The 25970-nt window shown below is 34.9% G+C and overlaps 2 protein-coding genes across 3 annotated transcripts in view; one reads left to right on the plus strand and one right to left on the minus strand.

The window, feature by feature from the left end:
- Window positions 1-6230, minus strand: part of chm (lysine acetyltransferase chameau) — a 245508-nt gene extending 239278 nt beyond the window's left edge. For both annotated transcript variants that reach the window (XM_072520183.1, XM_072520184.1), the window contains exons 1-2: window positions 6071-6230; window positions 5504-5987 (exon numbers count right to left, since the gene is read on the minus strand). In XM_072520183.1, coding sequence (XP_072376284.1) covers window positions 5504-5987; window positions 6071-6088 — 502 coding nt within the window. In that variant the 5' untranslated portion in view covers window positions 6089-6230. The remainder of the gene's footprint in view (window positions 1-5503; window positions 5988-6070) is intronic.
- Window positions 6231-6391: 161 nt separating this feature from the next.
- Rab3-GAP (Rab3 GTPase activating protein) lies at window positions 6392-25580 on the plus strand. The gene is made up of 8 exons (XM_072520182.1): window positions 6392-6573; window positions 6625-6849; window positions 6905-7463; window positions 10407-11959; window positions 19088-19326; window positions 19474-19696; window positions 20321-21159; window positions 25303-25580. The coding sequence occupies exons 1-8, from the start codon at window positions 6489-6491 to the stop codon at window positions 25450-25452; spliced, it is 3873 nt and encodes a 1290-aa protein (XP_072376283.1). The 5' UTR covers window positions 6392-6488; the 3' UTR covers window positions 25453-25580.
- The last annotated feature ends 390 nt before the right edge of the window (window positions 25581-25970 follow it).

Here is a 25970-nt window from a genome sequence, read left to right on the forward strand (position 1 = left end):
GTATGGCACCATATGCAGAATAGATAGTAGGAAAATACCAGGCTGGTTTCAGAAGTGGTAAATCGACAATTCATCAGATTACAGCCCTGAAACAAATCTTGGAAAAAACACTGGAGTATGGTATTGATACTCATCACATATTTATAGACTACAAAGCAGCCTAAGACTCTGTGAATAGAAGATAAATGTCCAAAGCAATGAAAGAGCTAGGAATACCAAATCAGTTGGTAAATTTAACAAAACTAACTCTTGAAAAAATTGAATGTAGAGTAGAATTCAGGGGGAACTGTCTGAAACTTTTAAAACAAATAACAGGCTGTAACAGGGAGACCCTCGCTCCTGTATACTGTTCAATCTGGCTCTGGAAAAAGTAATACGTATGTCACAAATCACAACCGCTGGTTCAATATATAATAAATCAGTGCAAATTTTGGCCTATGCTGATATCAATATAGTTGGGAAAACGGAAAACGTTGTACGAGAGGCGTATGTAGCAATAAAAGAATCAGCTACAAAAATGGGTTTAATAATGAACACCAACAAAACGAAGTATATGAAAATAAGCACGCAACCACAAATCCTACAACCACTTGTTATAGAAAACGACGTCATCGAAGCAGTGAACGAATTTGTATACCTTAACACTGAAAATAATACTACCGCAGAGATAAATGAAAATAACACTACCGCAGAGATAAACCGCAGAATTTGCACGGCCTAACAGATGCTATTTTGGGCTCAATCCCCTCCTTAAATCCACAATTATATCGAGAAAAATAAATATAAAACTCTTCAACACAATAATACGCCCAGTCCTAACATATGGTTCAGAGACCTGGACTGTAACAAAAAATAATGAAAACATGTTAGGATGTTTCGAAAGAAAAGTACCAAGGCGAATCTAAGGATTCTAAGGAGCAGTGAATGACAATGGAGTGTGGAGAAAACGATATAACTTCGAACTTTATAGAATATACCAGGAACCTGATATAGTAAACATATTAAGATAGGACGTCTGAGGTGGATAGGGCATGTAATGCGCATGGAACAAAATGACCTAGCTAGAAAAACCGCAGAAAAAGAGAAAGACCCAGAACAAGTTTCCTTGATAATATCGATCAAGACATGAGAAATATGGGAATATAATATCAACAATGATTTACAGAACGTAATGCAACGCCTTAATGAATGCTGTCATGAGTACGGACTGAAGATAAATTTAAAAAAACTAAATGCATGATCATGACTAAATCTGTACATGTAAATATCCAACTGACTATTGAAGATAGTGCAATTGAGAGTGTTAATAACTATAAATACTTAGGAACATGGATAACATCAGATGTAGACCAAACCAAAGAAATTAGGACACGCGTTGAAATAGCATGTGCATCATTCATTAAAGTTAAAAAAATTTTTGTTGTCGGGATATAAGATTAGAACTACGCCTGTGAATGCTTCGATGTTACGTGTTCTCTACTCTTCTATATGGCTTGGAAGCGTGGGCACTAAAACAAGTCCATCTGAATAAATTGGCCGCCTTTGAATTTTGGTGTTACAGAAGAATCCTACGAATATCATGGATTCAAAGAATGTCAAACGTGGAAGTAACTAGAAGGATAGGAAATGGGGCGGAAATAATATTAACTATCAAAAGACGAAAACTTGAGTACTTAGGACATGTGATAAGAGGGCAAAAATACGCATTATTACAACTTATTATGCAAGGCAAAATCCGAGGAAAGCGAAATGTGGGAAGACGAAGAATATCCTGGCTTAAGAACTTAAGAGAATGGTTTGAACGCAGGAGTGCAGAACTTTTTAGAGAGGCAGTCAACAGAGTCCGCATAACCATGCTGATTTCCAACCTTCAATAGAAGATGGAACTTAAAGAAGAAGAAGAAGAAAGAAAATCGATGGATAGGGACGACTGGAAAGAAATGCTTGAGGGGGCTAGGAACCAAGCAGGGTTGTAAAATCAGAATGATGATGATCATCGAAAAGGAAATATGTGCTGCAGCGACGTGTGTGAAGATCATATTACCATCGAATTCTTACTTGTCTTCATATTACATTTTTGTTGATTGTTGAAAATTAAATGCTCTGGTACCTTGTATCTGTAATATATTAAAGATATTATGTTTATTGGGAATTAAATAGGGGGTAAATAGGGGGTCTCACAAGAAGAAAAACAAATTATCTGGAAGCTATATATGATGGACTAAAAAAAAACAATATCTTCTACGGAAGCTGTTAGTTGCTGTTTATTTAAATTAAATGAATCCCAAAAAAACATCCTTGGCAAAATTGTACATACGTTTCTCTTTGTAAATAGAGCTCTAAAATCTGTATTAAGTAAAATAGGCAAAATCAATAATTTTCCCAAAATTAGCCTTCAATCTTTATGAAAAACATTATATGATCTTAACTTTTGATATATAAAACGATGTCGGAATTCCATTTTAAGAGATACGTAGAAAATAATATCGAGGCGACGTAAGTTTCTATGCTCAATTCAGGAATATCGTGCTGTAAATAAAAAATTTATTGCTATCACTAGACTTGGGTTAACACCGAACAAAGTTGGCAAAGTTTGACAAGATAAAATAGTAACAAATGCTCGGCAGCGTTTGTTAAAGATTTATCGACAGGATTGTAAGCATCGTCAGGTAAGGACCTGCGTCTAATTGTCGCCCATATTGGCAGCGATACTGGTTTTCTGCAAATTGGTGCACTTGTTTGTATATTGAAGAAAACCAGGGACAATCATGAAGACATAAATTCCATATGCTTCGAGAACATTCTCTATCTTGTTGATAGTAATTATATCATACTGTTGGATAATACACCTCATTACAGTCGCCTTGTTGAAGGCATTTCAACGATGACTGACCTAAAATCAGTCATGCAGAGCTGGCTATGAGAAAAATGCATTCCATTTACAGAGGATATGGTCAAAGCAGAACTAATGACAATAATCGAGGATTATTGTGGTATATACCATTAATATGCTATTGATTCAATGGCTAGACCTTTTGGTATTCCTGTTTTGAGACTTACACGTTACCATTGCGAGTTGAATCCAATTGAATTCATTTGGACTTAAGTAAAGAGACAGGCCACCCGGGAGAATGTAACGTTTAAAATTGGTGATGTATGATAATGATCACAGAACACATAATTTTCATTGTTGGATTGTTTATTCAATGATTCATTAATCTTTCTATTATTAATCTAAAATACTATCTATTAATATCTATTAATAATCTAAAATACAGAAGATGCCTATTTATGACTAGAATAAAAATCGTTTTTACTAGCTATTAGTATATATTAGTAATTTTGCAATTAGTTATCTAAATAAAACATTGAAAAAAACATTATCTACCTATTTTTATTTTTAAAAATAAATTTCTCAAACTAATTCATTTTTCAATGTAGACAATTTATAAACCACTGATAGAGAGTAAATAATTAAGGATTTGGATCATTTGTGCTGACTAAATTTTAATTTGCTAAAACACATTTGTTTTTTGGAGACACCACTACTGTTTTTACAGCTGGCCTTACTATAAAGGACTGCGTTTTACTTATTTAAATGTAAGGTGATCTACGAGGGTGGATTGATATAAAACTATCCTTTGATAGAAAAAACAAGTTTTTTGGAATTAAATCGATTTATTTCTCAACATAGTCCCCTTTTAGCTCGATACACTTAGTAAGACCATGTTCCAATTTTTTTATCCCATCCGAATAGTACTTTTGCTCAATCTCTTTGGTCGGCTTTGATCTGCACATTCGTTTTACCCTTTTTGTGGAGGAACTTAATCACAGAACAATACTCGACTTTTTCTATTTCTCCGAAAACACAAAATTTGCTTGCTTTTGACGGCTGTAAAAACCAAACTAATTATTTTTACAACTTAAAATTTTGACAGACGTCATGTCATGAATAGCAAATGTCAACACCGAAACCAATTCGGTATCAAGTAGCGCCATCTATCAAAGTCTAGTTTAATATCAATCTATCCTCGTATTACAATGTTGTGGAACCATATAATTTTGATTTTCTTATTAGTAAATTATTTATTTGATTTGCATCTCATACAATTAGTAGAATATGTTACATATATGCTTCACCTCTTTAATTTATTGTTGTACTATAGGAATATAATTACCTACCATGGTGATCAGATGAGCATTATAAGATAATATCTTTTTCTATAAAAAATATTCCCTAGACTATTTTAAGCAGAACTGCTAGCAACAGGTTTTTGTGCACACCTTTTGTGTTGTCCTTGAAAAACCTTAACTAGTTTTGCTTGACAATATGAAATAAGTCTTGCATCAAATAAAAATAGAAGAATTGATGAAACACAAAGGGTAAATGCTAAATAAGTGTGATATAATTACAATGCAAATAAAAGAACAGTTATGCTTTCGATATTTTGAAAGCTGTAGCTATTTCTTATCATATATGTAGTGTAAAGCCAGACTGAAGATGGAATTGTAAGTCATAGACTCGAGGCAATATTTAAAGAAAAACATTGATGATATGAATTTATTATCATTTCTTTTAAGGAAGAATATTTGTGAAATCTTTGAAGATGCCACAAAATTGTTAAAAAATATTGTGACAACTCCAATGACCAGATCAGAATTTTGTTTTTAGAGTTAGCACCAGATAAATTATTTTTTAAGAAATATTATGCAGAGTGACTTATTAAATGTTCTATCTATGTTGCCAATAAACAGAAGATTGATCCATAATGCGATAAATAATTTAGATGAAAATGTTTAGAACCAACATTTTAAGGCAAAACTTATATATCATGACAATTAAAACAAAAAATACCAATAATTATTAACAACTTTCTTCATTTGAGCTTTGAATAAAACATAGAAATAGTAGTACAAACAAAAACATTAAATAGACAAATAGTAGTTCCTGACAATATAGACTTGTTACCATCAGTTTGAACCATTTACTAGTAAAGTGAGACTTAGCTAAGTTCTTATTTTTGACATTAAGAGCCTTATATTAATATGTTATTTACTAATGACTGTTATTTAACAAAGATTATCTTGATACACTATAATCTACTAGCATATCCACATTATTTACCATATCTAATAGTAATCAACCATGCCAAGGAATTTGTGACACAGTTGGTTCCATTTAACATAATATGAGCAGATTCTTTGATTTTTTGAAAGTAACAGTTAGTAAAAAGAGAAAAATCAGAGATGTTGTTATGTTGAATGAAACCAACCTCTTCACAAATTTCTCAGCACTATGAAAGATAATAGTAAATAATATTAAACTGGCACAAGAAAATAACTTGAGAACAATATTAAGCACATCCACATTTAAGATAAATGTGTAATATATTTATGAATTATGTTGTAATGCTAGTGTATGTTGATTGTAAACTCTACAGAATGCATACTTGATTCAATTATGCATAATACCCCCTATAAAAACAATTTGATTCTACAATACCTCTGACTGGTCCTTGCTTCTGTTCAGTTTTAGCCTTTGCAGCAGCTACTTTCCCAGCTCCTTTCGCTGCTGGTTTCGGAGGAGAAACTGACGTCTTAGGAGTAATTGTTGCACTGCTCTTAGGCTTCACATTACTCTTTCGTTTTGGAGGTTGCTTTTTAATCTCATCCTCTTCATCTGTGGAATAAGTCTTTGCAGCAGAAGGTTTATTATTTTTAGGAGTTGGTACTTTATTTTTTCCGGCAGATTTGGAATCGGAAGTTTTGTTAGTAGGTGTTTTGTTTTCTGTGCTTTTTCGAACTTGTTTTTGAGATGCTGGGGTTTTTTTGGTAGCTTCGTCAGCATCTGATTGGGGTTTGCTAGAATTCTGGGAACTTGAAGAATCTGAATCACTTGATGAAGACGATTCTGAGCCACTGGAAGAAGAACTAGAACTAGAGGAATCTGTTGAAGACCCAGAAGTAGATTCACTAGTACTAGCACTCTAAAAAAAATAATGTCAGTTGTAGACTTTTAAACCAGTTCTAATAATCGTATAATTAAAATAAATAAAATGATAATACATACTTTTTTTCGATTAGCCATAATAATATGTATAAAATATTATTATTTTAATGCTTTATTTTTGTTTACGACTTGTAATATGACAGTGACAGTAGTAGTGGTAGTATTGTGTTGTGACAGCAGTAAAAAAGAGATGTCAAGAATTATAGGTTAGTTATTCGAAAGCGACTGGCATCTTTGTCGGTTGTGTAAGCTTTCGATCAGAGATATGTAAAAGAGCTCTCTCTCTTTTACATATCTCTGCTTCCTATGCAGCATTTACCGTGGTGATTTAACATTTTATGTCTTAAGCTGTTGGTAATTCTGGAAAATGACATTTAATGTCATTAAATTTGACTTTGTCTAAATTTGACTGTTGACTGGATGGACAAATTTAAGAAATTAGTAAACAAAGAGTAATGACGAATTTTCTTTTTATAAAATGTCCTGCGAAATTCGTGTGACAGCATGTATACAAGAAATTAATAAAATAAGGAAATGTTTATTCCCAACTGACGACCAAAGAGGTAATAAATAATGATCATTAGTATTTTTGGTTTTATCTGTATCAATTTTAGGTACTGACAGCTGGCTTCAATCTTGCAAACTGTCTGCATGCCCTACTGGGGATTTGCTTGTCATTGCAAATGAAAGAAAAATTGTGGTTCTTACTCCAAAATGGGATCCTCAATCCTCCCTGAATCTGTTTCAAATATCTTACTCAGGACCCATCCATGACTATGATAAAGTAAAAGCTGTTTTATGTTTACCTGTTGTAGGCCAAAATGGTAACACTAGTTTAGGTATACATCAATTTTACTATAAAAGGAACCACTGTCTTTTTATTCAAATTTTTAGGTCCTGAATGGACATGCATTGTGATAGGATTTGATTCCGGACATGTAAGATTTTACTCTGAGAATTGTGAATTGTTATTTGAAGAACAATTTCATGCTGAAAACATAACAACCATAAAATGTAGATCCCAACATAATCCAAGACCTGATTTATCACCATATCTACACCCAGAAGAAATATATGTGCAGTACCAAAGTAATTTATGTGTGCTCAATGGTATACAGTTGATTCAAACTTTAAGAAGCTGCCGTAACCAACCAAAAAATCAGGATATACCTCCTTTGGTTCCTAAAAAATGGGGTTTTCAAGATCAATCTGTTATTAATGATAGTGTTGTAGTAGGATTAAATCTCTCCAACACATTTGATCATCTGTTGACAGCTTCGACTTGTGGAGGTTTTCATTCAAAATACAGGGCTGTGCCTCCAAACAATACATTGGTTGTTGCAGCTGGTTCTAAACCTTTTTTAGGGTACCACTATGCATTAGAAGGAGGAGGGCAGCCTGTTCTAAGTGATGTTGCTAAAGCTGTAGCTAATAAGTTAAAAAATACCTTGCCGTAAGTAAATTATCTTCTTCCGTAATTATAAAATTTTCATGAAATAATTTTAGTTATATTAATAATTCATAATTATAAAATAATTCCATAAAAAGGTATTAAACTCAATTGTCTTTAATATTAATAATTCTTCCTTTTTCTCCTTTCTGTCTCTTTTAATACTTGGTCATTTGTGCTCTCACTTTATCTTTAGCATTATTTCATTGCTAAATATTTATAATTTTTTTTATATCTCATGATATTTTTATCAATGTTTCCATTTTTCATAATTAATAATTCTTAGAGTTTATTTTCCCTTCTGGTGCTGATATCTAAAATTTGGAAGTGAGACTTGGAGACTAACTCTGAAAGAAAAAAGAAAAAAAAAAGAAAATCAATATATAGAAAACAATCCTATGATGAACCTAAGAGGATTCAGGGAAGAAGATCATAAACTCATCTTAATTTACAGAAAAAAAAAAATTTCATTAAGATGATGAATATATATAGAGAAATTAGCCCATGTAGTCAAATCGGCATGATTGTGATATTTAGAAATCATGAATGATGAAATATTACCAAATAAAGTGATTAAAATTAAGGAGGAGATGGATGAAATGCCAAATGGTTGGATTGGTGAAGCCAGATAGGATCTGAAACAGAAGAAAAATCTGAAGGGTATAGATCTGAATATGTCTTAAGAGTAGACCAAATAGAAGGATATTGAGAAGCAGAAAATGTAACCATTAGCATTATTCTGTAACTGTGACATTTATTTTTACAATTTGTAATAAATAATCAATTTTGCAGCCTTGGATAAGCTAATAATATGTTGATAACTGAAAGCAAGGTCAAATTATCTGAAACAAATTAGAAATATTAGGAATATATTGTTTAAATTTACTTCTAATACCAGAAACCTAACAAAACTTTTTTTGTCATCACAAAAAAAGATATTTTCATTTTTCTATTTTCTTTTATTCGAAATAAATCATAATACCACATTAATATATTTATTTAAGCATGAAGCAATTATACCCATGAATACTAAATACTAAATAAAAATTGTTTTATTAGTATTGTAATTTAAAAATTGTAGAAGTAAATTAATATTAATACCTTCTATATCTCCTTTGGGTGCCGTGTATGTATTCAAACATTGGCTGTCATCATGTTTACAATTTCCAGAAACCTTTCACTATTGGCTGCTGCACGAAATCATTCTTCTGTTGTGGCACTACACCTTTGTCTAATATTACACAGCCATGAAAGTTTATTTCAACCAATCCGTCTCTTTCCCTCCATGTTTCCTTGTGTTATAAGGCAAAGTAGATGCTATTTAGGTCCTCCAATTATATGATTGAAGTATGCTGTATTCTCCTCTTTATGATGTTTGTGAGCAGGCATTCTGAATTCGTCATTTTAAGAACATCCTCATTGGAAGTGTGCTAAACCCATGATATTTTTAGAATCCTGCTATAGCACCACAATTTGAATGCTTCTAATTTGTTAAGCATCATGGTTTTTAATTTCCATGTCTCACAACCATATAATATATAAGACCACACATAACATTTCAGAACCTTCTTGCGAATATGTATCGACAGGTTTCTCTTACATAAAACTGGTCTCCAAGTCATAAAGGCCTTGTGTGATATTTTGATCCTGGTTATTATCTCTTCATCAGAGTCACAATTTACATTTAACCAGCTGCCAAGGTATTTAAAATGGTTTACACATTATATCTTCTCTCTATTAAGCAAAAGCTGACCTTGATCTACATTAATCTTTCCACCTGTCATCCACTTTGTCTTTGAAATGTTAACTTTAATGCTTCTCCGATAACTTGCTTCACTGACTAGATTTACTAATGTCTGGAGATCTTGTAAATTTTCTGCAAGAACTGCTGTACCATCAGCATATCTGATGTTGTTGATTACTTCTCTGCCTAGACTTTCTGCCTCTTATCTGTCATCCAAAGCCTCCCTGAAGATTTATCCAGAGTATAGATTAAAAAGACTAGGTGACAAAACACAACCCTTCCATGTTTGATGGGTAGTTTTTCAGTATGACTATCTCCAATTTGGATAGAGGCAATTTGATTGTAATAAGTATTTTAGCAGTCTTATATTGTAGTAGTCATGTGCTGCTGTCCGCAGGCATTCGAAAAGTGTATTGTGTTGTACTTAGTGGAATGCCTTCTAAAAGTTGATGAAACAAACATAAACATTCTTTCATAACTCGCAGCTTTTTTGTAATAGAATGCGCATACAAAATAGTGCTTCTGTAGTTCCTAGACCATTTCTAAATCCAAATTGCTTATTACCCATTTTGCTTTCATACAGAAGGAATACTCGGTTTCATATAATTTTTAAAAGTATCTTATGTGTGTCTCATCAAACTGATAAGTCTAAAACCACTGCATTTGGCGGGCCAGCTTTTCTAATGGTAACAGTGACTCCAACCAATCATCTGGTATTATTCCTTTATTGTAAATTTTGTTAAAGAAAGTGGTTAAGTATATAATGTTTTATTTGTCCAAAAGTTTAAGTAGCTCAGCAGGGATTTGATCTGGTCCAGGTGCTTTATTATTTTTGGCTTGCTGTATACAATAGTTACAAATTAAGTTTGATAAGGAGATGGTAAGGATAAGGTACATTTTCTTTAGTTTTTGATTAATATTTTAATAATTGCACACTGTTCCCATTCTTTCATTCCATAAACTACCTATTTTTTTAGTTGGCATCATTAGGTATATTATTATTATTTTTTTTTCTTTTTGATAATTTATGAGATTGGTCAGGTATTAGAATAGAAATTCCCGTTTGATTTCTCTTTTATATGTGTTACTACATTGCTTAACCTGATTTTCAAGCAACCTTCAAATCATTCTAGGAAAGCCAACTTAAAAAGGAGAATTAACATGTTTTTTTTTATGTAAACCATAAAAATTATTTTTTGCAGGAGCTGGTTAACTGGAAACAAGTTTGTTCAAGAAAAGCAAGTATCTGTAGCAGTGCAGCCTGCCGATGCCATGGGATGTCGATTTGGACTATGTGACCTTAGACGCACGTCCTCTGAGATAATTCTATCTCCAGATCATAAGTTGGCTGCGGTTTGTGATAGTTTAGGCCGTATTTTACTGGTAGATACTTTCAAAGGGATAGTTCTTAGAATGTTTAAGGGCTATAGAGACGCCCAATGCTCATTTATTCAAGTCGCAGATGAAAGGAAATCAAAACATAGATTAGGCAATAAGGTAGCTCATTTTTTGGTGATTTATTCTCCCAGAAAAGGAACATTAGAAATATTTTCTGTGCAACAAGGAACTAGAATATCAATATTTACAGCCTCCAAGCACAGTAGGTTGTTATATATTAATTATGGTTTAGTAGGTTTCAGTAATACTTCTAAAAGCAAATTTATTTGCCAGTATACGACTTTGTTCATTGATAATGATGGACAGGTAAAAGAGTTTTCTGTGCCGTTCCACTTTGCTCTTGCTGAAAAGAACAATAAGAGAGCCAGAGATATACATTTATACAAAAAATTCCGACATCTACTAAAATCTGAGTTAGTAGATAATGACAGGCTGTTAAATGAGTCATTAAACACTTGTACTGAACTAAAAACTATAGAAGGGAAGACTCAGATGGTGGAAATGCTATTGGGAAACAAAAATGTGCCTCCTGAAGTAAGTCTTTGTTGTGTCCAGTATTTTGTAAATGAATTAGAAAGTGAAGAATCGCTAAATTTAAAAATTTTGTGCCAAAATGCTAGTCTTTTATTAGAATTATTTGTGTTCATCACGAATCCCGTAGACATTGAAGCAGAAAACGGAAACGAATCACATAATGAATTTTCCTTGAATATAGATGTAAAAGAAATGAAAAATTTGCAAAAATTACTAGATCTAAGTATTGTTAATGACAATGTTAATCTTCCAGAAGTTCATGTCAAATTTACTGATAGTTTAAAATTCTCCCCATCAGAATTCATATCTGTTTTTGACTGTTCTAAGCCAGATATTGTCAGTCTTAAACCAAATCTGGACGACGATTTGAAATTCAAAGTCTCGGAAATTATTTTCAAGCCCTATATTTTAGGAACAATGAAAAATGTTTCCGAACTACAAACAAAATTAACAAACTTAAAAATATCAACCAAGAATCTTTTCGATTTACTAGTCAATTATTGGGTCAATAGGTCCCTGCATATCAACCTAAATCTAGAAAAAGAAATTCAAAAACTAGCAGATATTATATACGCGTTCGTGAAAATATCCAAAGAGGACGTTAACCCAGAATACGGGGAGAAATCCAAGTTCTGGTGCCAAATCAGAGAAGTTCTGGCCAATTCCGCACGTCCGTTTCCGGCTCTTATGGCCGCCATTTTGTGTAAAAACGTTGCCCATAAGTTTGAAATGGAAGTGCAGTTGGAGGAGTCGGGAACAAGTTTGGATGATATGGATATGGAAGTTTTGTCCCAAGAGAATGTTGCATGGTCTCTGCTTATAGGTACGTATTATTCAGGTAAATCGTTTTTACCAGATCAATATTTTCTCATTTTTCAACATTCTCAACACTCGATATTTTAGGGCATTTCTTATAAATATTTTTAAACGTCTTAAATTAGAACAGTATTGTAATCAAAATTTCTAATATTTTCACGGTTTCTTGAGAAGTTTCTGATAAATTATTCTTAACTAATAATGGTACACTTTTATTGTCATCCAGGAATGTAGTACAGACATTATCGACTTGCTAAGGGTCAAAATAAAGAAACACATCACTGACTTTTAAAAGTAAATCAATATTTTAAACAATTTTATAATCAATCAAATACTTCAATTCGACGTTCACTTTGTCAATCATCTTTCGTGCTCTGTTAATACAATTCGATACATAAATTGGTTGCCTCATTAACGATTTCATGCATTGTATTTCTAATGGAAATAATATTTGAAAATACTTTTGGTAGGTAGCGGGTAGGAACTCCTTTTCGGATAGTCCTATCAGGAAAAGTGAATCGATCCCTGCCTTCCGCAGATTCCAGGTGTTTCCTGACCCGGGAAACTAGTACCTGCTAAGGGTCCCTTGACCAGGGTAACGGTTGAAGACCACAACCGCTTGGGGATCCAATGACGGAGGTGGCAACCCAACTTTTAGGGGATGAAATAAAAGGAATAAAGGAAAGACAGGTCTCTGAGCCGTAGAGAAGGCAACCGGTCTAGGACCGGCACACCGAAATCAAAGCTCCGGGCGGGGGTTGAGGCATCGGGTTAACCCCTCGATACTTGTTAAAAACTTTAAAGGTTAAAACTTCCAGTAACAGGCTTCGGTATAGATTAAACAAACGAAGACGACTTAAGCTTAGAAAACGGACTATGAATATTGGTACTTGGAACGTTCAAGGGCTCTCCAATAAACTCAACGACGTAATTTCGGAAGCCAATAAATCAAAAATGGATATTTTAGTACTTACCGAGACTAAAAAGAAAGGGCAAGGCTCAGAAAACCTAGAAGAATACGATCACTTTTTCTCAGGAATACAGAGAGATAAAAGAGCCCAGCAAGGAGTGGCCACACTTATAAGAAAAATACTTAGAAGTTGCATAACATCCTGGGAAGCAGTGAATCAGCGCATTATCAAACTTAACCTGACCTTGCATGGTAGTAAAGTCACCATTCTTGGCATCTATGCAGTAAACGAGGACGCTTTATTAAAAGATAAAGAAGAGTTCTTTGAGCAACCATTTTACGAAATATCAAAAATAGGAACATCAAGAGAAATACTCTTCTTCTTCTTCTTCTTCTTCATGTGCCTTGTCTGTTCCGAACGTTGGCAATCAACATGGCTATTCTGACTTTGTTTACGGCAGATCTGAATAGTTCAGCAGATGACAATCCGAACCATTGCCGCAAGTTTTGGACCCACGAGTGTCTTCTCCTCCCTGGACACCTTCTGCTGTCTATTTTCCCTTGAACGATCAGTTGTAGTACTCTATATTTATTATGTCTCATAACGTGACCCAAGTATTCCAACTTTCTTTTCTTTATACTTATTCCTACCTCTCTCTCTTTACCTATCCGGCGTAGTACCTCTTCGTTGGTCACGTGCTCAGTCCAGGATATACGTAATATACGTCGGTAAGCCCACATTTCGAAGGGCTCTACTTTTTTCATCAATGTTGCGGTCATTGTCCACGCCTCCATTCCATACAACAAAACCGGGAATACATAACATTTCAGAAGTCGAATTTTGAGAGGTAAGGTGAGGCTTTTAGAGGTGAAAATTTGCTTCATGCTAGTGAACGATGCTCTTGCCTTTTCTACTCTTATACGTATTTCCTTCGCTTGATCCCAATTTGAGTTAACTGTTGTTCCCAAGTAGATGTACGAATCCACGTGTTCAATTCTTTCATTGTCTAATATCAGTTGCTGTGGTGATTGTTGGGTTTTGCTTACTAACATCCATTTGGTTTTTGTGATATTTAGTCTGAGTCCGTATTGTGCACTTGTTTTTTGTATCTTACTCATTAGGTAACTCAGTTCCTCCATGCTACTTGCTAGAATCACAGTGTCATCAGCATACCTTATGTTATTAATTATTTCTCCATTTATCTTTATGCCTTCTGTGCTTTCCTCCAGCGCTGTCTTAAATACTCCTATTAGGAGACCTAAATGCGAGAACGGGCAAAAAAGTTAATTGGTCAATTCGGAGAAGATACTAGAAATGACAATGGAGATAGGCTTATCAACGTATGTGAACAAAACAATCTGAGAATACCTAACGGCTTCTTTTTTTCCAGCACCGAAAAATACATAAATTCACTTGGGTCCAACAATCAAGAAATTTGAAATCCATTATAGACTATGTGATCGCCCGACAAAATACGCAACTCAATACACAAGACGTAAGAGCGTTTAGAGGAAGCACATGTGGAAGCGACCACTACCTAGTAAAGGCTAAAATAATGCCCATACGACTAGCCAAGAAAAAATAACACAACGAGGAACAAGAACAAAAAACAATAGAAACCAAATACAACTTGTGTAGCCTCAATCATGAAAGCGCAAAAGCACTGTACAAAAAGCGACCCGATAAAAAGCTCTTACAAGAAAACTTTGATAGTGTTGAGCACCATTACAATTACATAAAACAATGTCTCAAAAGTGCAGCAGAAGAAGCCCTGGGTAAATATGAAAAAACCTAACGAAGGAAGCCATATTGGTGGGATAAAGAAATCGAAGAAAAAATAAAGATTAAACGAGATAAATACAAACACTTAAATATAAATACTGATCAAAGTGAAAACGAATATCGAACAGCCCAAAGAAACGTACGAGGTGCGATAACTAAGAAGAAAAACGAATATTGTAAAAGAAACTGCTCCAGAATAAACACTTAGTTGGGGGGTAGCAGAAGCACCGAAAACTAGAAAATACTTCGATCTCTTCAACAGGATAAGACTAAAGACATCATCTCACTGATCGGCCTAGATAAATGGGACGAATACTTAGGAAATCTACTGGCGGAAGAAAGGGCAGAATATTTGCAAACACCTCAAACACAGTCAGAGGTGCAAGTACATACAATAGCTTCCCCAATTAGGATTGACGACAAAGAAGTAACACGAGTATGCCAAGCATTAAAGAATAGAAAATCACCAGGCCCATCTGAGCTACTCAAGTACGGTACAAGCAAATTATATAAGCAGCTAGCCAGCCTTTACCAAAAATGTATTAACGGAGAGAGTATACCGGAGGAGTGGAGGACATCGTTTATCACGACAATACATAAGAAGGAAAGTAAAGATGTATGTGATAATTATCGAGGAATCGCAGTCCTTAGCACCATCTCGAGAGTTTACGGGAAACTCATCAAAAAGAGAATGGAAGATGAATTCTGTGATACGGAGACCGAAGAACAGGCCGGCTTTAGAGCAGGTAAATCAACTATTGACCATCTGTTTACTTTACCTAGCTAATCGAAAAAAAAGTATAACGAAATCAACCAATACATCTCTACGTGGACCTTAAAAAAACTTATGATAGTGTGCCACAACAAAAACTCTGGGAAGCTCCCGAGAAACGAAATATTAGTGTAACCTTAATCAAGGCCGTCCAAAACCTGTACAAGAACAACACAAGTAAAATAAAGAAAGGCCAGGAGGTTTCCAGGGGTTTCACTATCAGCAAAGGACTCAAACAAGAATGCTGCGTGTCTCCTACTTTGTTTAAGATCTAGTCTGAGCAAGCGATGAAGACGTAGAAAAGAAAATGCAGAAACATGGGAATTCCTCTAAACGACGCAATATTGTACACATTGAGTTATGTAGACGACCAGATAGTGATGTCCCAAGACTATGAAGACCTCGAATATATGATTCGCAAACTTATCGAAGAATACGAATTATGGGGGCTAAAAGTAAATATCAAGAAAACTGAATACATATGTATATTGGAGGAATTCAACAAAATCTAATGTTGGAAGAAATACAGCGAGAAATAAATCACTGTCAAAAATACAAATATTTAGGCATGCAAATAACCAACGATGGCAAATTAGACGAAGAAATTAAACATAAAAATAACCAGGGAAGACAAGCCATTAGTCAATTAAACAGTGTACTGTGGGACAAAACAATCTCCAAAGAAAACAAACACAAAATTTATAACATCATTATAAAAAGCATTTTTACATATGGAAGTGAGGTATGGCCACTGAAAGGAAAAATGTTAAAAGCATTAGAAGCAACAGAAATGGACTTCTGGAGAAGAGCGGCTGGAAAATCAAGATTAGGTAGAGTTAGAAACGAAAGAATACGAAAAATTATGGGTGTTAATCACAATATAACAGAGGACATCAGAATAAATCAACTAAGATGGTATGGACACGTCCAAAGAATGGATGAACACAGAATACCAAAGAAAGTATTGAACTGGACACCGCATGGAAGAAGAAAGCAAGGTAGACCGAGATTAAGTTGGAGAGAACGAATCGATAAAGATTTAAGGGAGAGGGGAGTTGAAGAAAACCTTTGGAACGACCGAGATAAATGGAGACTGGAAATCAGAAGACGGCGTAGAATGTTATAAACTGATTGATTGATTTATTGACTTTGGTTTTCCAGAAACAAATTTCTGTAATTCGTTCTGTAGAGAGTGGCGTATTATGCAACAGAAGGTATGAGTGGTTGTATTTTCTCTCTAAAATCTACTTTTTTAAGCTGCACGTTTTGCCTTTATTGAGCCTTATCAAGCATCATCGATCGATGACAGACTCGGAAAGAGAAAGGCAGAATTCTTAACTAAATTTTACACTTTGTGCTACGTGGCGCCATCTACTTTGAATGGCAGAAAATTGACACCAATGTGTGTCTCTGAACTGAACTCTAGAGATAAAAGGCTGACATTCATGTCTTTTGTTATACTGTTCGAAAAGGATAACATTTGAGTACAGGCCATCCCTTTCTATCCACACCATTGATTAAGGCCAGGATATAAAGAACGCACTTTTAGAAAGAAATAAAAGCATTCATACCTTCAGTGGGCCGCCCTCTATGAAACAATATTTTGTTACAAATCAACTACATTTTCATTTATTTCAAGCGAATCCATATTTCATTTTTCAAGTAAGTTAAACAATCCATTCACATGAGGTCAAATAAAAGAATGTTCACTGCAAAGTACAATTTGGATCCATAAGTATTTGTCGAATCAAATAATCTGAATCACAAATAGTTGTATTATCTTTCTCCAAATAGTGTCTCCCAGGCATCCAGATATTATGTTAGCTTCAGTTATTTGTTGTTTTACATCTATTTTTGGTCGCGAGAGAATTTAATTCCTAGATACTGTGTTTCCATTACCTGTACAATTATTTTATCTTCAATTGCCAATTTGGCATGGATTTGGTTTATGGAAATTATTATAGTTTTAGTTTTTACTTTTGAAATTATCATGCCATACTGTAAATGATACACCTTACGATAAGCCTCGTGAGTCATCTTTTAAAACTGCTCCTAAAGATAATGCATTAGAGAATTTACAAGCTGTGTGAAGGTCAAATTTTCCCCAACCAATTTGGGTTCATAATTGCTGTTGGTACGAGAGATGCTTTGTTCTCAATACAAGTCTTATTCCAAAGGTGCAGAGACGTCTTCTGCGACGTATACGCTTGTCTACTTGATTGTCTGAAACGAGAAAGCGTTTGCTCGAGTACAGCGCGCTCGGATGATGCAAACACTAAAAGAAGTAAGAATCAATAACAAATAATGAGAAACCTTTACTGGAATCTGACCACAAATCTCAGAATTGAAGGTGAACACACCAAATACGTGAAAATCATGCGTGGAGTGAGGCAAGGATGTATTTTTGTCTCTAATCTTCAATCTCTACTATGAAAGACTATTTAGCGAATCTTTGCACGAAATTGAAAATGGCTTTTTACTATACGGGTACCGGTTAAACAACATCAGATATGCAGATGACACCATAGTATTTGCAGTTAACCTACGGTCCTGATGAATAAATCATGTAATAGAGTCAACAATATGGACTCAATATAAACGTAAAGAAGACAAAGCTCATGATAATTAGCAAGAAAAAGCTAACAGGTCAACTCTACTTCAACCAAACCTCAGTAGAAAGAGTGACGCACTACAACTACCTCGGCACCATAAGAAATTAAGAATGGACCAACAACCAGGTGACAAGAGCACGCATCGGAAAAGCAAGATCCACCTTTAACCGAATGAAGGCCTTCTTCAAGAACCAAAACCTCTCTCTTGGTATAAAAGTAAGAATGCTGCGGTGACATGTCTTTTCTATTCTTTTTTATGGTGTTGAATCGTGGACCTTGAACGAACATATGTGCAGAAGATTGGAAGCATTTGAGAGGTGGTTATATCGGAGAATACTTAAGATCCCGTGAACTCACAGAGTCACAAATGAGGAGCTCCTCAGAAAAATGAAGAGTAACCGAGCGGTTCTGACCACCATAAAATCTCGAAAGCCACAGTACTTCAGACACATTATGCAAAATTAATACAGATATGCTGTCCTACAAACCATCCTGCAAGGAAAAACATTTGGAAAGCGAAGTTCAGGAAGACGAACATGCTGGTTAAAGAACCTCAACCTTGTTCAACACAACATCCTTGCAGCTTTTTCGCGCTGCTACAATTTCGCATATTCAGTAAGGAAGCCTGTTATGATTATGAACTAGTTCCTGATTGTTTTCCGCAGTACTTCGGTCATATTAGCGCATGTCCGTCTAATATACATTTTGTCATGTGCTTAACCTTGCATACTTTATTTCTTATCTGCATTTGTTTTTTAGGTTTCCAATTCTTATCTTCTCTTTAAGCTTTCTGTAAAATTTTCTGTCCTTGTGCTCTGTTCAACTTTGTTCAATATCATTGCATTTTTCCTGTAGCCATACTTTCTTCGCTAGTTCGTTTGTACTTTATTTTGTTTCTGTTCTTTTCTTTGCGCCTCTTTCGCCACCACAGAATGGGAAAAACCATAAATTCGGAAATTTTCCTGTATTATCAGAAAGTCCTGATATCTTCTTCGCTAAAACTTCTTTTTAACGATTTTTTCATATTATTTGCATTCAATTCGTTTTAAATGTTATAGGTAAGCTTGAAGACATTTCACTTTTGAACATAATCATGTCGACCAAACCACCGGCAGTTGAGAATTCTCTGCCAACATTGAAACCAGAGGAGGTTCATATTAGCCTCAAATATGTTCTACAAAAGGGTAAAGGATCCGTAAGCGAATTAGTTGCCCAGTGGCTGACGACAGTTGGAGTGAATCCCCAATGTATTTTATCCCATGGGGATCAAGATAGAAACAAAGAAAATGATCAAGAGGTAAGTTACAATAAACTAATAATGTGTAGTACAGTGGCAGCGGATATACAAGAGTTGTGGAGCTGCAAAAGCACTAAAATAATTTTAGAGCTAATAGTTTCATAGTACATATTTTACAAATGTTTAACACGCATTCAATTGTTGCAGATAACTGCAGTCAATGCTGGAAATCCTGTTGCAGAAGTGAAACTATTTGAACATCTGAGCTTACTGCGAAGACAGTTTCCTTATAGTGTCGAAGCCAACTGTATTTTGACGAACATGTCTTGGGAATATGCTACAGCTTGGCAGAAGGATATGCAGAACCTAAATCTTTTGCAAGCTGCCATAAGTTGTTTGAATTGTGTTACAAATATTCATATGAAGCAAGGTAAACAATTTGAGATCTGTAAATTTTTGTATCAGGTTGGCAAACACAATCCGGGCGGGGAGTCACCGACTTAGATCGGTGACTCGCTCTCCGGAACGCACATATTGGGTCACAAGTCCAAAGTCATGTAAAAATTAACTTCAGTCATTCATAGGGAGAAAAGCTCTTCTAGCTATCCCTAAAATCAGGTGACTTAACCGCATAAAGTAAAACAGAGGATGTCGTATTATCCAGGGCGTCCATAGTAAATTTCAGTACAAAGCCTTCCTATTCGTTATGTCCTGTGATGGTGAGGGGTGGTTGGTTATAGCTTGGGGGTCAGATAGGTACTACTCCGTAACGGAGTGGTACCGGTTTGATCTTCTGACATGTGTGTCCCACTGTTCCATTGGAACGCACATGTCACTCTGAGCTGGGGTCTACAAAAATTGTGTGTGTGTGTGTGTGTGTGTGTGTGTGTGTGGTTGGCAAACTCATTTTAGGCCAGATTTCGCGCGTAAATCGAGATGACACCGATGGATAAGTAATAAATACCATAAGAGATGACTCATGATATGAAATTGATCATATTTAATATGTTTTTAATTGATATATATTTTGACTATAATATACTTCCTCTTGCAGGTCTTTATCAACTTCTTTGGAACACACACTTAAAAATTGTAAGTGAAAGTGCGTGCAAATTGATAAACAAAGTTGGAAAACTGCCCAAAGAACGTCTTTGCCGACAAGATACTGGTTTAACTGACTACCAAATGTCTGTATTTCTTAGCTTGTCGACAGAATTTCTCGATTCTTTCATGGAAACGGTTAAAGATACTGACAATATTCCAAAACCCGTTCTGAACTATGAAAATATATGGGATAACGGAGGAAAACCTTTGGTAGAGCTAGCGGTACAACAGAAAATTGTAAATTTCGAGTTGTTACATTTGCACTACCAATTAAGTTTGATCTTGTTGATGATCACTACGTTCTCTATTAAGCATTCCAAGCCCATTAACAATCTTTTTGAAGCATCTGTTGTTAATTTATTTTTCACGGACCTACAGAAAAAGGTTCAAATATCCTGCAACAGATCAGATATAAGACTAAATTTATCCAGAACACAGTTTCTCTTTAAAATAATATCAGCAACGTTAGAAACTATCACAGTTAACGAATCAGGTAAAATATATTTCACCGATCACGTACAATGGATGGCTAAGTGTATCAATTTGGGGAAACTCTGGAATCTAGACGTTGATGAACTGCGTAGGTACCAGATCGTTCAACTTTATTCCAATGGTTATGACAGCATAGCTCAAGAACTTATTCCAGCTGTGAACGAAGCTACAGAGTTGGGGAAGTGCCTTCTGATCGTTGCTGCCAAAAGGCTCTCCCAGTTTTTGGTGTCTTCACCACAACTTAGTGAAAACATCGGTGCTCTTAGTACTGTTCTCACTAATTATATGGAAACTCTGGTAAGTTTTAGATATACTTTTTTATAATGTATGTTTTATGTATATTTATTTTTGCGTTTGACACTTTACTGACTACCTGGACAGCTTCAGGCTCCATACTTTGAGTTTTTATTTTTTCGTAAATATGCACTAAATCAATGATACCATGTCTTGCCCATGAAGAATCGCCTCCAAACAAAACACATACGAAACAGAAAAATGCATTTTGTTGATCACATCCACAAATCCAGCTATTTTTATTATATATTTCTATTTAATTTCCTTACACGACCTTTAAAATTTGAAGAGCTAGATATTGAAGCTTTCTGCGTAATTGTTATATTAAAATCCGGAAGTGGTCTACCAAGTTTTTTGATTTGAATTTTCTACTAAAGCGAGTGAGTTTTTACTAACAAACAGCTAATTTTGTTAATTTTTCCTCAACAACAGTAAAATTTAAACAGCTCAAACACTTCGTAATCGAACACTTCAAACGTAGCTAAAACGTTATAGATAAGTAAAGTTTTAACTTTTATTTCTATTCTTGTATCTCTTAATCTTGTCACATCAAATTGTTTTTTAGGTTTATTATTTTTGTTTGACCTTTTTAATTTTGTCTCTTTACTGCTCTAATAGGAACGTACGCTATGGATACATTTTTGCTGGTTTTATTGAATGTCTGTACTTCTCTGTTCCTAATTAAACTGAAGTTATTTTCGTTTCTGATAATATGTGTTTCTCTATCTGCTGGTGATTAACAGGTATACAGTCTGTACTTTGGTAGGTCGAACAAAGTGTTTGCTGTAATTAGATCTTCGCTTTAGCAGAATTCCAAGAGTCTACATCCACGCTCATTTCTCTCACCAAATTCTAGCGTCTCTCCCTTGCCAATTTTGGCGTTAAAATCTCCTAATATGAGTGTTACTTCATGCTTCTTTGTTAGGTTCCGATCATTGTTTAGTTGGTTGTAAAACGTTTCAACTTCTTCCTCGTCTTTATCAGCTGTGGAAGCGTACACCTTTATTATGTTTCCTGGGACCCTCTCTGTGTTCATTACCATCATTGCAACTCTGTCTGAAAACATCATCATTGACGTAAAAATAAGTACCGCTCTATTAACTTTGTTACCTACGAGAATGCCTACAGCATACAAATTAGATGGATCTTCGTTACCAAAGTAGTACAGCATTCCGTTTTTCGTTGCGCATTTCCAGCCACTTGCTATCGCATATCGGTAATTAATAAATATTTATTTGCAGACGTTCTTCTTCTTAGAGTCGGCGACTACCATGCTTATAATATTGTTATACTGATCTCGGTCTTGCGCTACGTGTAGCAATTGGTCCGCTGTCAAACCTGTCCACTGCCGCAAATTCCTCAACCAAGAGAGTTTCTTCCGTCCTATCCATTTCTTTCCTTCGATTTTACCGTTGAGAATTAGCCGAAGGAACTCATATCTTGGTCCTCTGATTATATGTCCAAGATATTCTAGTTTACGCCTCTTAATAATATTTAATAGAGTTCGTTGATGTCCCATTCTTCGAAGAACTTCTTCGTTTCTGGTTCTGCTAGTCCATGGAATTTTTAGTATCCTTCGATACAACCACATCTCAAACGCCTCGATTTTATTCATGATATCGGCGTTTAAAGTCCAAGTTTCACATCCATACAAAAGTACAGACCACACGTAATATCTTGTAAACTTTTCACGGATTTCCAAATTTAATGAGTTATTGGATAATAGAGGCTTGAATTTTTGAAATGAGTTTCTTGCTTGTTCAATTCTACATCGAATTTCGAAGGATGGATCCAGATTTTGGGTAATCCAACATCCAAGGTATTTGAATCTCCGAACTCTCTTCAGCGGTTGTAGGTTTAATATTAGTTGGGTTGCGCCGATATCCACTTTACTGGTCACCATGTATTTAGTTTTATCGATATTTATCGACAGTCCCCAATTTGTGCATTCCATGTCAACTCTATTGATTAGCTCCTGCAGATCGTCGATGTTTTCAGCTAGAATCACAGTATCGTCGGCGTACCGTATATTGTTAATTATTTCTCCTCCTATGATAATTCCTTTTTGATCTTTTAAAGCTTCCCTAAATAGATTCTCAGAATACAGGTTAAAGAGGGTGGGAGATAGTACACAGCCCTGTCTTACGCCTCGTTCAATACTGATTGGCTTTGTTTCTCTGTTGTTGGTATTAATAATGGCTGTTTGGTTCCAGTAAAGTTTGACAATAAGTTTGATGTCTTTCTCATCTTGTTGGATGCTCTGCAAGGCGGTAATTAGTCTGGTATACTGAACGCGATCAATTGCCTTTTCAAAATAAATGAAGCACATATATACGGGTTTTCTTACCTCCCAACATCGTTGAAGGAGTGTTTGCATAGAAAATAGTGCTTCTCTAGTTCCAAGGCATCTCCGGAACCCGAACTGGCTCTTGACTAATTATTTCTTCGCACTTGTTGTTAATTCGGTTTAGAAGAATATGCAACAGTATTTTAACGGCATGGCTCATTAAACTAATGAGTCTACAATCGCTACATTTGTTAACGTTTGGTTTCTTAGGTAGAGGAATAAAGATCGATTTTAACCAGTCCGATGGAATTTCACTGGTATCATATATTTGATTGAAAAGTACAGTGAGTTCTTTTATATTGTCATTTGAGAGTAATTTTAACCATTCGCTGTATATTTGATCTGGTCCACTGGCTTTGTTGTTTTTGGCTTGGTGTATGGCTTTTTCCACTTCAGCTTTTAAGATTGATGGTCCTGTATTTGCACTTAAGTTAGGTAGCGATCCTCGATCATCCTTAAATAATGCTTTAATGTAGTTTTCCCATTCCTCCATTACTTCGTCTTCTAGGGATAGTGCATGACCTTCATTATTCGTTAATGTTATGGGTGTATTTCTTTTGTGTACTGTAACTTCTTTTATTTTCTTATGTGTGTTAAATTCGTCATGTTTTCGTTGCAATTCTTCTAGTTCCTCACATTTTGCTCGCATCCATAGCTCTTTGGCTTCCCTCATTTTTCTTCGAATCAGATTATGCTTTCGTTTATACTCTGAGTTATTTCTATTTTTAAGCTGTCTTCTTTCGTCCATCATTTCGATTATTTCATCTTTCATCCACGCTTGCTTTTTATAATGGGTGACAGTTCCACTTTGCGTTGCTGTATCGATGATACCAGTCTTTATGTTATCCCATCTTTCTTCAACTGTTGGTACATTGTATACTTGTGTGATGTCTCGAATTTTTTCGTTCATTTGCAGACGTTACATTTCCAAAATTGCATTATCCAAGTTTCTTGCTGCTAACAGACTTCTTACATTCCATGTCCCGACTCTCATGTTACCTCTACTTCCATTCTTTTTACGAGGGTTCTGCTTGCTGACGACCGAAGAAGCGCCGCAGTCCCGAGATTGTCCCCTCTTGTCGAATCTTGGCTTCTGAATTCCACGATCAGTAAGATATTGACTTTGTTTACTATCCATGTTGATTTTCTACCATTGATGCTCTTTTTAACCTTTAATACAGTATGTTCTTGCCTTCTGCATCCTTATGCCGTTAATCACAATTTGGCTTATCCGCCTTTAGGGTCAATTTTAGACCCTAGGGTGAAAGAGTGTCCTTTTTGATTTCAAGCCCTAAAACCAGGGGGCTGGCGCCTCGGCCCTCCACGCCGTTGTGAAGACTTTCTTCTCCGACATGGATGTCGTTGTGGACTTCATCTGTGACCCTGGACAAGGGATACTCAGCAGGTACTAGTTTCCCGTGCCAGGAAACACCTGTAATCTGGGGACTGCAGGGATTGATTCACTTCCCCTAAATAAGTTGAGGGTGTTTCCGATGAAACCGGAAGTAGAGTAGCAACAAAAAATATGGCGTCATGTGCATTATGTGTCATTGTATTCGCTTGCAAAGTTTCATGAATGGAGTCTTGTTTGTTTCAACAATATTTGGTTGGATAGATACTTTATCCTAACCCTGTAGATTATGATAATGTGTTTATTATATCTATTAAATTTAAATTAATAAAAATTGCAAAGATAAAATACTTCTCAAGTAAACTGTAACAGCACTTACACTTGTGAATTTAGCAGGGTGAGTATTTATTGATTATTATATTAAATTAATTTTTGTATTTTATTTTAGAATGACGAATGGTGCGCCCCAAGTCCGTTGAAGGACATAACATTACTGGCAACCCATACAATACATTGTTTGACCGAAGAAGACAATGAATACAAGTTGGCATCACTGTTACTGGAATCGTGTAAAACATTGGAAGATTTGCAATCATAGACAACCTTGTTACATTTTAAAAATTTATTTTATTGTTAAATTTACAAAATAGCATTTACAAAATATCTGTAACTAAAAATATACAAGGGCAATATTGTTTATAATTTTTATGAAATATTGATTGATAATTATTTATTTTTATTAATTTCAGCTACAAGCTTTATATATGAAAACAGCAAATCTTCTTTAAACGAGAAAATATGTTTGATAACCAAAGCATTGAGCATTGATAGTTATACGATATAATCAGTTAAAACGGCTCCACAATATAAGACACACACACAATATAAGACAATTAAAGAAAGTAGTCCACATACAGATATGATGTTAAAACTCTAATTTTTATATGAAGTTAACTGCCGATCTGTAGTATAAACATAATATATTTACTATTATATCACCAAATCATTTATGAACGTATGTGGCATATTTTGATAAATTAAAGTAACAGACAAATTTTTGAAAGAAAAATACGGTATTGCTTAATAAACATTATTTAAAAGTTCTTTTCGAAATAC

Source organism: Diabrotica undecimpunctata, chromosome 1, assembly GCF_040954645.1.
Source record: "Diabrotica undecimpunctata isolate CICGRU chromosome 1, icDiaUnde3, whole genome shotgun sequence".
NCBI lineage: Eukaryota > Metazoa > Arthropoda > Insecta > Coleoptera > Chrysomelidae > Diabrotica > Diabrotica undecimpunctata.